Here is a 12,722-nt window from a genome sequence, read left to right on the forward strand (position 1 = left end):
GTTTCACTGCCCAGACCATGAGGATCCCTTGTTCAGGTGACCAGGGCACGGCCATCGCCTTTGGATCTAGACCCTGGGGTGGACAAGTGCGGGAGGATCACCTGGGTGAGGGGTCCTCAGGAAGAGGGGGAGGGACACCCGATGGCGAGAGACAGTATTCGCCTCCCTACCCCCTTTTCCAATACCCCTATCCAATCCTATTTATGGGATATTCCAACTTCCAAAATCCCAGATTCCCACCCCCTTTCCTACACAAACACTGAGCCGAGGAAGAGGTTGTCTATAGCTGAAAGGATTACCACCCATGCAATACATTGGACATGTACCTCTAATGAGATCAGGCAGGGTCAGGCGCGTGAATTTAATCACACACACCTAGTACCTATTAACTCTCCCCACATGGTTAAAAGGTGAAACACTGAAACACGCTTTTAGCAAGGCGGTGCACGAAAAGGAGCAATCCCTCCAGGGATATGGCAAACCAGGCGAAGGAGAGTGACAAACTGAGGGGTTAATCCAAAGGGGCAGAAAGCCAGAGACCCCACACCCCTGGCGTGAGATCGTTATTTCCGAAAGGCTGTTAGGATTACGCACGACAGCCCAGCTGGAAGGGAGAAAGAGTTTTCCGAGTGCTACCAGGTTACCAACCATCCTCACGGTTGAACGGCAGAGTTGGGGAGGTGCAGAACCGGCAGTGGTAACAACCTTGACTCCTACATCAAAGGCGCGAAAGACAGAAAGCATCTTAACACGACCGGTGACTTGAAGGAAGCAAGCAAAGCCTGGTCTGTGTTCAATTGAAATGCTTGCAACAGTATCAGAGGGATAAAGGTTACCTGAGCGCTGATAAGATGCAAGAGAAAGTGAATCCATTATTAAGAACTGTGAATACGAAATGCAAAGAAGCAGAGTGGTCCGACGAAGTGAGATTGCCCAATAGAAAGTCTCTGTGAAATGTTTTAAAGCTGTAGAGGCAGCGGGAAGTGAGAGATGAGCGTTAAATGAGAAGCTCATGAACTGTTGAACTTACTTTTCTTCAATTTGGTAAGAGAATGAAAGGAGGGTCCGAGCCCAACTGAGGGAGATCCATGTGTGAGTGGTCATGTGGAGGTGAAAACGAAAATCCTCCCAGTTTCGAAAGTCTTTGACAGTGAAATTAAAACACAAAAGGTTTGAGTCCGACTGAGAGGTACCTATAGCTTGGAATGTGTTAGGGAGAATTCTCTGTTTAGGCTGAATTTCCTAACCGAGTGAGTCCCCCAGCAGCTTTGCTGGATTTTTGGGGTTTATTTTTTTCTCCTGCCAAGAATGAGACTCTTTTACCCTCACTCTTGGGCATGATTTGAGTGTGTTTCTTTGAATCTAGATGTGTTTAATGGGCTATGGGGTCTTTTACTCCAAAGGGCTTCATGTGTTTTTGTGATGTGCGTTACACAGCACCCTCCGTGCAGTAACACAGGGGTGTCATAGTGACCCCCCAGTATAGACTCCATACCCTGGGACTGACTACTGTCTCCCAGGGCATGTAAAGTCACCATTGACTTTACTAGTCTTAAATTCTGAACAGAACCAGTACAAACCATCATATTGTGGACGTACTGGCTGGGGCAATTCAATTGCCCCCGGGGTCTGTTAGTCGAGGGGGCACATCTCCGCCCCCCCCTGATCGAGTTTTGGCTGGTGGCAGTGGATACTACTTTTTATATTCAACCGCGAATATTTTCCTATGGGATTTCCCATTGTTTTAGGCTACTACCTTTATTTAATTATTTACAGTAGCCTCGAACATACCGCCGGTTTATTTAATTAATATTAATTCTCCGGTTGGTATTTTTTGCCAAAACTTGATTCTAAAATGGCGTTTGTGTTCTCTTCTGTGACTCCAACCCACGTCGAGCCGTTTGTTCCACTTTTTGGCGGGCTTCTCCACAGAAGCCCTCCCAAAGTGGTGCCACTCTGTCTGGGGTATTTAGGAGGGGTGGAGGGAAATGTAGGCACCCTGGACTGAGTTGCCTAGGCAACTCAAGTCGCACTCCATCCTGATTGGCCCAAGTGGTGAGCCGGCCGGCCGGCTCACCACTTAGCATGTTTGAGTGACAGCTAGGCTGAGTGAATGGGGGTTTGCTGCATAAAAGCAGGGCTTTGGGGACTGGAACTTCAGAAGTCACCACAGGAACTAAGAATCCGACGAGGGAGAAGCTGAGCCGACCTGCCACGAGACCACTACCGGTGGAGCCCTGCTGGACTGCCTCACCACTTTTCCCAACGACAGAGGCGATCTCCCGCCGGAGAGTCTTCTTTCTTTGACTGGTGGGGATAACCAGTTTCACCGTCTTTTCGCTTTCCCGACGTACCTCGTGGCCGCCTTGTCCGTGCCAAGCACCCCGGCAACCGGGATACCACGTTTTACCACAACCGCGAAACAAAGGTACCACCTTTAACCGGAAAACTATGCGGCTGGTTTCTGCCCTGGTAGTGCAACGACCTTCATCTTTCCTCCAAGTCGAGATCTTCTCTTCCCCTGGACGACGACGCAACTTCCACCCACTACCAGGAACAACTGCCACCGGTGGAGGATCCTTCCCACTTAAGGTACTGTGTCCCGCCTGGCTTCCCTTGCTACCGACTGTACGGGGTAGATTTAGCCCCCGGCTTTCGAACCTGGGTTAGTCTGGGACACGCTGGCTAAAACTTTTTTAAGCCTCTCTAAACTCTTTTTGAACCCTCTGCAAGACTTTCTAAGCCTAGTGTAACTGTGTGATCTTGGGCGCATTTGTGCTCTGCTCTCTCAAAGAGCGGGCCCAGCCTTTGGACTTTGGCTCACCAGTGACTTTTGCTCTTCTGCCTTGCTTGTAGTGTTCCTGCAACTTAGAGTAGTGTACCTTTCCATATTCTGTCTCCCCCCCCTTTCTCACAAACTTATTGGAGTGCAATCTAGTTAAGCGCTCACCTCTGTATGAAAATAAGTGGTGTTTTACTGTGACTTATCCGATAAGGGAAAAGGGGTGTATATATTACAATAGTAACTGTGTTTAGAATAGTTTACAATAAGAGTGCTGGAGTGTTTCAAACTGTGTGTTTTAAAATAAATAATTATATACTTTGATACCAAAGCTCTGGTCAGTGTTTGCTTGTATTGTTGTATCTGAGTGCCTATTGTGTATACTTTGCATACTGCCTAACTCTTCTTGAGGGAAGTCTGACTGCTCAGCCACAGCTACCAGGTAAATCTGGGTGGTACAGACTGCTACCAAGTGGGTTTACTGCCAACACCTGTAGTCTTAAATCTTTTGCAGTGGTCCCTAAGGGAACTGCACAGGTTTCTGCCTAACAGAATTTGAAGAAAGCTTGGGGAAAGGAACCACACCAAGGAGAAAAGGTTTCAGCCTGATTGAGCTGAACCTATAGTGAACTGTGATCATATATTATACTTAGAAATTGTTTTGCTGAAACTGTGTAGAAGCTTGAACGGTGAGCTGGACTTGGGTGAGAGGAACCCGAGAGGTTAAACCTGTGAACTTGTGACTCAGACTTGAATGGCCAAGAAGGCTGTGCAGGCCAGAGCCAGCCGCCTAACTGTGTTCGCAAGCCAAAGTGTGTTCATCCATCAATTGTTCCACCTAACCTTGTGCTGTACAACATGGGGACGAGAATTAATACCGATTTATATTGCCATTCTGACATTTCGTTTCATCACTGATTTCTTTTTTCTTTTGTAGATGCATATCCCTATATCACATTAGAGTTTATTAGAGTGAGGGCAGGCATTAGGTTTTTGTTAGTATACGTCTTTGTTTGACTAAGACTGACTAGGACTGTATTATTTGTTCAAGATTACTCCCATCTTAGTTATTTCCAAACCCCTTGAATTTAACAATAATGGTTTTGAAACGTGCAACTGTCAGTGTCTACTTGTGATGCCATGCCTCCCTTACACTGGGTACAACATACAAAACTGGTAAACTCTGGAAAAGTTCAGTGACTTATATTTCCTGCTGATGCTCAGGAGAAATGTTTCTTTTGGTTGTCAGAAGGCAAAGAAGTGGCTTTGCAACAGTTGCAACTCAATAAGGACCTTACCGACTCTACATCCAGAAACATACATCAGTTTGTATGAGAAGGCATTCAAATCTTAAAATCTCATCACTGCCTGCTGATTTCCAGGAGAACGTGATTGATTTGCCGTTTGTTGGGAAAACTCTTTTCACCTTCCAGTGACAAGGCACTGCAAACCTGTATAACTGGTGTTATTACGGCAAAGTTGCTGGGTTGCATTTCTGGACCATCCATGTTGGGTTTCCAACCTTCTGTTGCCTTTAGGGCATTCAAATAAAGACAATCCACAAAGGGCAAGTCTTCTGCTGCTTCTTCTGCCTTTGCCAGAAAGACTACATTTTGCTCAGGGTCCAATCCTGGGGTCCGAATTTAGCATGACTCTGAAGTGGCAGTGCATGCTCTTCCTTTTTGCCCCGGTATCATGCATTTTCTCCTTGTTCAAAGCCTGGCTGGGTATCGCACAAGATCCCTGGATGCTCTATCATCAAGGAAGGTTTGGTCTTAATTATTTCACCATTGCCGCCATCATCTCCACCAAAGTTTGTTTTAATCACTTTCTCATGCAGGAGATTCAAAATGTTCTCCATCTCAGGGCAATAGTTCCAGAGGTGGAATCGAACCAATTATAGACCACTCTGAGCAAGAGTTCCTCCTGGAGAAGCTTCACAGGATGACCCTGGCACAGATTGTGGAGGCTCTCAAGTGGGGGATTGGTTAACTTCTGTGGATCTTCAGGACTCCTATTTCCACATCCTCATCAAAAAGGGGCACCGTCAGTACCTCAGACTCATTCTGGACTGGCAGCACTACCAATACAGGTGCCTGCCATTAGGTTTGAATCAATCTCCCAGGTTGTTTACAAAAGTGCTCTCGGTGTTGTCTGCTCCTCTTCGGTCCACGAAGATCCACATTTACCCCTACTAATCCAGTTGGTTGATCAGGGCTCCCTCTCGGCTGGAAAATCTGAACAGTCTGTTGTGTGAAACTCCCTACACGATCTGGGGTTTTCCGATCAACAAAAGTCTTTCTTCGTTCCAGCCCAGACAATCTTGTTCATAAGGGTGATTCAGGACACCTCTATAGATATGCCTTTCCCCCTGCCTACAGACATGTGGCTTGATGAAAATGGTCCACCATTTCGCAGTCAGGACTTGAACATATACTTGGTTGTTCCAAGGGCTTCTGGCACTGATGGCCTTGTGTATTACAGTCATGCCTCTCCGCCAGACTCGGAATGAGCTCTCGCAGTTGCATTTTACTAGTAAACTTGGATCAACTGTCGGATCTTCAGTTCATGAAGATATCCATCATGAAGGAAAGTCTCTCAAGGGTTAGACTTTGGATGAGAATCTCCTCCCTTTTCCCATCCTTCTCCTGAAATCTGTGCAACGACGGACTCCTCCTTCTCAGGGTGGGGAGGTCACTGTTTAAGCTCACGGTTTATTGAGCTGCCAGGAGAGGCGTCTTCATATAAACTGCTTGGAACTGAAACACTTTCTTCTGATACACAAGTCTTTCCTCCCTCTGATCCAGGGAAAAGTGGTTCATGTGCTCAAGGACAACACCATGGCAATGTTCTACCTCTGCAAACGGGGAGAAATAAAGTCCCCCTCTTTGTGCCTCCTAGCCTGCAATCTTTGGGAGTGGTGTCCTCTGAAACACATTACCCCTCTTGCATCCCATATTTGAGGGGGTTGCCGAGGGACTAACCTGAAAACAGACAACTTGAGCAGGCTCAACAGATCTACCATCATTCCGTTTGTTTCAGAAATTGGGACATCCTTCAGTGGACTTGTTTGCGAAAGACATCAACCGTCTGTGTCAGGCTACTTCTCCTGTCAGGCGTTGGGTCCCCACTCTTAAAGAGACGCTTTCAGCCTGGATTGGTCAGGGAGGTCTCTTTACACGTTTCCTCTATTTAGCCAGACTCTAACCACCTTCAAGGAGACTCGTAGTTGCAGCCTAATCTTGGTGGCACCTTACTGGCCTTGCTGGACATGGTTCTCAGACTGCATCCTGCTCTTGAGGGAAGTATTTCATCTTCTCCCCAGGAGAAGATGTGCATTCTATAGTAGAATAGTTTTATTACTGGAGTTTATCTTTTCACAGACCACTTCAAGAGATCAGTTTGCTAAAACAAAGTGCACAAAATAAAAGGTCAGCACCAGAGTGAGGACTGTAGAAGGAACAGAACAGGTAATTCTAGCCGCAATATAGTATGTGCAAAATTGTTTTGATTTCTTTGCTGTTACTCATTGACTTTTAATGTTTTAGTTGGATATTAGGATATGTACCTTGTCTTCAAGTTGTCTCCCAAAATGTTGAAGTGGCGCACAAGCTTTGAGGAGCAACTGTTTGGGCATAATGTTAGCGTGGAATCTGTTTATCTCATAAGTGTTTGATGAATTATTAGCACCCTTTATGGGTGCAGCAACCAATCGGGCTGCTCCAAACCTGGGCTGAATCTACAAATGCTGTTTTCCCTCCTCATCTGCTTACCGCCCCCAAATCCAGCCCCTCAACAGCCCCTCACCTGCCACAGCAACTCCTTACTTGAAACAGGCTCCTCTGCCCAGGCCGCACCACCCACATAACTTCTTGTCATTCCCATGGAAATGGAAGAGGGCATCCGAGTGGAGCCCCACCGTCAATTTCCATGGCAATCCTGACCAATGTTCCCTCTTATTTTTCTCTATGTGCAGAGCTGCTTGGCTGTCATGCGCACATTATTTTTCATGTATGCAACTGATTAATGATGTAAGCCACCTTATGAGCATGCGTTGTTGGTGAGCTATCATCTCTGAAGAGGGTTTGGAAGGGAATGTACCCTTCCCATCCAATGCAAGTCTTTACAAATCTGTGAAAGGTTTTCATCTAGCCAGGGGCGGCTCGTCCATAATGGACGAGCCAAGACCCGGCGGGTCGACGCCCTCTCACCCATGATGGAGTAGCCAGCCCAGTGAAATACGAACATTCACTCAGCTGTTGAGGGAGTGCTTCTAACTGTCAAAGGGAAACAATGTTTCCCTTTGACAGTTAAAGTTCCCTAGCCGTGCAAGCTCAATGAGCCACGCAAGGCTGGGGGCGTTTGCTTCCACGGCCTCTCATGGCTCATTGGAAATGCTGGCTGGGGAACTGCATGTCTGTATATGCTCCTGCGCCTCCTCGCACATATAGACAGAGCAGGCTGGAGTGGGGCGTCTCGTCACCCACGCTCCTGTCCCTCTATGCATGAGCAGAAACCAGGAAGCTTCCCAATTCCTTTTCATGCTAGCAGGAGCCTGAGCCCTGGTGAGGTAGACCTGCGGCAGAAGGTACGTTTGTTTGTGTTCTGTTTTTTAAATTAAAATTATGTGTATAGATGCATGCATGCTTTGTGGTGGTAAGTAAATGACTGTATGAAGATGGATGCTGGTGTGTATGAGTGTGATTGCTGTGTGCATGTTGTGTAAATCTGTGTGTATGTATGCTCATTTATTTATTATTTAAGTATGTTTATGGATGCGTTTATGCTTGTTGTGAGTGAGTGCATGATGGGTGCTTGTGACTGTGAATGGGACAGCAAGTGCTTGCTGTGTGTATGTTGTGCAAGTGTGAGTTTGTGCTAGTCCAAGATGATTTTGGCGAGTGGGAATAGGAGCTTTGTACAAGTAAGGCATTTTAAAATTGCCTTTGTTTCACAATCCCCTCCCAGCGACTCAGGCTAACAATCCTGTCTGGTCTGGCGTAGCGTAATGTTCACAATTCCAACTAAGTGTGGCATTGCTAACATTCACAATCCTGTCTAGAGGTGATGCAGGCTAATATTCACAGTTCTAAGTGTGGCATTGCTAACATTCACAAACCTGTCTGGGTCTGGCATAGGCTAATGTTCACAATATCATGACAACTTCATTGATAATCTCAGATAGCAACTTATTGTGAGGATTTCTGTAGTGCAGACAAGACCCACAAGTCAGACTGCTTATCAGGAAAACTGAAGGAAGTGGCAAACGCAACATATGCACAAAGGTGTTGGGGTGCTGTCCCTGTAGCCTCCCCCATAGGAAACCCTCCCTCCTTCCCTCACTGCTTTGACTGCCATCTTGTCTCTCCCCCAGACATACGCAAATTGCACTTATTAGGAAATTACTGTCAGCAAAATAAGGCCATGAGAAGGGTTGCATTTCAGATCTTTAGTCTTTGATTGTAGAGGTGTTTATAGGAAAGATCAATTTTCTGGGTAGGCTTTAAAAACAGTCTAAATTGACACAGTGGCAAAATAAGTGAACACGGACAATGCTGACCAGTAAAAAGGAAAGGGGAATGGGTGGAACCAGAGAAGAGATAGCCTAAGGGCAGGGTGGCAGTGACCATACACGAAAGGCTCTAACAAGGGGCTTGGCAGCATTCAGCTGAGTGGTGTCTTCTGAGGCAATAAGTAAGGCGAGTGAGTGTGTAAGGCAGATTGTCCATGTACATGTGTAATCTAAAAGAAGGGTCAGGGAAAGATAAGGAGCAGGGTGATCTGAGACGCTCAAGTCCAATTTAATTGAGGGCAGCTTGGAGAATATAATTTATGAATTTGCTAAAAGGGCTGTAAAAGAAGCATAATGTATTTGCATAATTAATACTTATTACAGATTTAAAAAATCTTGTGGAGTGGACCGTAGATTTTAGTTTGTTACCTTATGAATGTGCATGGTATCAGTCATATGCTCATCTATCAGAACTCCACACTTCTACCACTGGGAAATATCGGTTGTGCGATCCAAAGTCAATGATCTCTGCCTTGGTGGTGTTTATTTCCAGCTTTGTTTCATCCATCCTTGGATTTCATGAAAGTAGCTACAGTACCTTATAGTGGCTTGTAAGTATGTGTAACGTGATCATAAACTGAGCTCTTAAAACCATGAAATTGCGGGGTCAGTACCAATGATGCCCCCCGCTATCATCGAATGCACTGTTTAACACCTTTTTTTGCAATGCTCTTATACCACTGAGTTTTGATTCTTACATTATTGCTTGGTTTTGATGGTGAACACATTAATTTAACCTTGAATATAGCCAGGATTAAAAGGTGATCACTTAAAATCCCTCATCCTAGAGGCTAACTCTATAACATTGGATTTAGTCCAAGCAGTATTACTAAAACTGAATGCTTGCAATCCGGATTTGTTGTGCAGGTCTCCGGGTTAAAGCTTTCAAACCTTATAGGAACTACAAAGGAGAATGTGCTGACAAGAGTTAGCAATGGCACACTTCCTTCTTTTATCTCATTTAGAGTCCCCAAGATGTGACAGTACCTTTGGAAGATGGATGCGAACAGTTTGTGAAACTGAAACATGTATTAGCATTGCTGCATGCAGTCTGAAGTGCAAACTGGTCCATTCTTGTTGTGCAACTAGAAGTGAAAGTGTAAAACCACATTTGGCTGTGCATTGATGGGCCCTTTGGGAAGTATGTGTTTGTCAAAGAGCTCCAATAACAGGTTAAGAAGCAGATGTTATTTTTCCTTTCAGAGGTACTTAGTGCCTCAAGCTCGTGCTATGTGTGGATTGGACGAGGAGAAGACCAACATCACCTCAGAGGCACTCACCGTTCTTATAAAGCAATACTGCCGTGAGAGTGGAGTTCGTAATCTGCAGAAGCAGGTGGATAAGGTAAGGGGAATGTATACTTTCAGGTTCAAATACTCTTCCTTTGAAATTTTAACTTTTATCGGTAGTTATGCACTGCTTCAACCATCTGTTTTTGTCACATAGAAAAACTCTAAATATTTCATATAACTGATCACAATTGTTGTTGGGGAATATTCATGTATAATGAAATATTTTTTCTGTGTCATCCCAGAAGACCAGGTTTTGGAGTGGTCAGTAATAGAAACAAGACCAGTACAAACTCAACAAAACAGCATTGTAAACATATGCAATAAACAAGTCCTTCAAAATCCGGGTTTTTATACTTTCTATTGGACTATCTGAAAGCATTGTGCAGAGATGGATCAATGCAGTATCTTTCAAAGTCCTATAGACTTCACCAGATGGTGGTCGCAGAGGGAATGAGTAGCAAAAAACCTGCACCAAATAGTTCCTTATCAAGGAAAAAGTGGCTTTTCCCTTTAAACATTTTAACTGCAGCAACATTGAGCTCACATAAAATGCACAAACCAATCTATACCAATAAACTACACATGTGTATACACTTAGAGCCTGATTAACAGAGCATTTTCCTATGGGATTGCACCATTATAAAACCCCTATGTGAATCAGACCGTTATTTGCTTAAAATTGGTTGTATCAATTACATGCATTACACTCAGAAGTCTAAATTGCATGTTTGATCCACAAAGACAGCTCTAAAATTTGCTATATTTAAAATGACAAGCAGAGCATTATGCTGTTCCAATTGCATCGATGAAAACAAATGTATTTGCTGCACCAAATATCACTGATCCCTACATTGCTTCTTCCACAATTTATATGCCGAAGTGAAGTATTTTGACACTGTGCAGGTCACATATGTTTCCTCTATATACAGACAATTTGCTAGGATAATTTCCCAGGTGTGAAATGCGCTTGATGGATTGAAGATGCTCAGGGGGACACACATCAAAGAACAAAAATATAGATAAAACAGGGTATTCGATATTAACCTGCGAATCCAGTCCTACATTAAGTAACAATGGTAATCAGGCAGTTTAAAGTAACAATTTGAAAGGGATATGTGGGGAAAATGGATACTGCTGGAGCATTTCACTATACTGAAGTTAGTAAAGCAGTTAGTAAAGCTCAGTGGGTCACCGATGTTTAAAAAAACAGGTAAGCAGAGGGATTAGGATAAATGTGGACGAGACAATGGAAATCATTTCTGTGCTGAAAATGGTAGAAACAGATGTCTATGAATCCCAACATGCATTCCTACAATAACTAGACTGCATCAGTAACCAAAGTAATGTAAAACACAGTGACTACTACTACTGGATGTCCAAATAAGTAGCAGTTATAAATAAAATATATATATTTCTGAGGCTTGTGGAATCTGCTTAGATCACATGCTGTGTATAGGCCGACATCTAGTGGAAGCTGCGGAGTATTACAGTTTGTTTTTCGAAACTCAAAAAGGGCGTCGACACAGGGCGTGCCAGTAATACTATCCCTAGTGTGACGTCCACTGTACCCATGAACCCTCACGCGTCTAGGACCCTCAGATTGTTTTATTCCGCCTTACTGGTCGGAAGCACTTCGCGGAGTTCCCTGGCCTTAGCCATACTTTTGCTAAATATTGTTAGTTACCCATTTCTCCACCCCAACATCGAGTCACCGAACTTCCACACTCGACGCCGGCCCGGAGAAGAATTCGACCGTCGACAGCTGCACAACGGATTTGGGCCTCGGAAGGCCTCTGGCCTCGGCCCGGGCCTTGGAAGGCCGCTGGCCTCGGCCCTGCAAGTAGGGAGAGTGGGGGGATGGACATACTCTACACTCTTTTGGTATATAGGTACATTCTTATATATTCCTACACTTACAAGCCCACTGCCACAAGGTGCGTATGGAGGGTACCCCTTTCCAATTCTGCCCCAAGTGCAACCGCAAGTACCCTTGGGTCGACAGGCACGCCACGTGCAATCTCTGCTTGCCGAGGGACCACCCCGAGGCGAACTGCAGAGCGTGTAGTAGGTTTAAACCCAAAACACTTAAGGACCGTTCGATCAAGCGTTGGGCCCACCACGCCAGGCGTCAAGAGGCCAGGGCAGCAGAGGGCGCCTTCAGCAATGGCAGCGACGCCGTGCTTTCGGACGGCGAGGGCATTATGGCGTCGAAAGACAGCCGAGCGCAAGTCCCCGACCTCGGAAGGTCGTCCGGCAGGGCGGCTATGGGGAAGACCCCCGGCGACACAAGCGCTTCCCACAGCACTTCCACAAAACACATGAAGTCCAACCGGGACTCGACACGCACTTCGAGTTCTCGGAAAGAGGCACATAGAGAACGGTCCGAATCGGCGTCCTCAAGATCGCCGCATGACTCCAGGCAATCATCCACTGTTGCCAAGAGTGCCTCACTCCCCAAGGTAACGGAAGTTCGTCAGAGGACGAAGCCGACTTCCATCCCCAGACCGCACTCCAGGAGTTGGTGCCCGCAGACCGCGTTACGGCGGCGCCCGAGCCCCTACCTCCACACTTGAAGGATAGGGACACTACCCCCGAACCTCGACGCCAGGCGTCGAAAGGCTCCGAAGGGGCGAAAAAACAGGGAAAACACTCTTCCACTCACAGGGAGGGGGAAAAACAGCAAAGGAAGCAGCCTCTGCCTACTTCCACACCTTTAAAACACTCCACTCCTCATAAACAGACAGACAAGTGTAAGTCTTCTGCTATCACAAAGACCCCTGTTCAGACTACCAAGTCTAGTCAGGATAAGTCAGAGAAACTTCCAGAAAGAGTCATTCCCAGTTCTAGAGAATGGTCTAGCGATGACATAGATAGGGTCATGTCAAGGGTGTCATCATTGGCAGATTTTTACACTTAAAACCCTGAACACTTTCTCTCTTATACTCCCGACAGGTCAGCACCCTCAGGCTCTAAGGATCCTATACCTCCAAGTAAAAAGTCCCGGTTTGAAACACCAACGCGGTCTTCGGACCCCTTCTATGTACAGCCCTACTCTCAGTATCAAGGAGAGGCATCC

The 12,722-nt window shown here is 45.7% G+C and overlaps 1 protein-coding gene across 1 annotated transcript in view; it reads left to right on the forward strand.

The window, feature by feature from the left end:
- LONP1 (lon peptidase 1, mitochondrial) overlaps nt 1–12,722 on the forward strand; it is a 1,004,634-nt gene that overhangs the window by 834,765 nt on the left and 157,147 nt on the right. The window contains exon 14 of the mRNA XM_069649597.1: nt 9,558–9,698. Coding sequence (XP_069505698.1) covers nt 9,558–9,698 — 141 coding nt within the window. The remainder of the gene's footprint in view (nt 1–9,557; nt 9,699–12,722) is intronic.

Source organism: Ambystoma mexicanum, chromosome 1p, assembly GCF_040938575.1.
Source record: "Ambystoma mexicanum isolate Mex_15411 chromosome 1p, UKY_AmexF1_1, whole genome shotgun sequence".
Taxonomy (NCBI): domain Eukaryota; kingdom Metazoa; phylum Chordata; class Amphibia; order Caudata; family Ambystomatidae; genus Ambystoma; species Ambystoma mexicanum.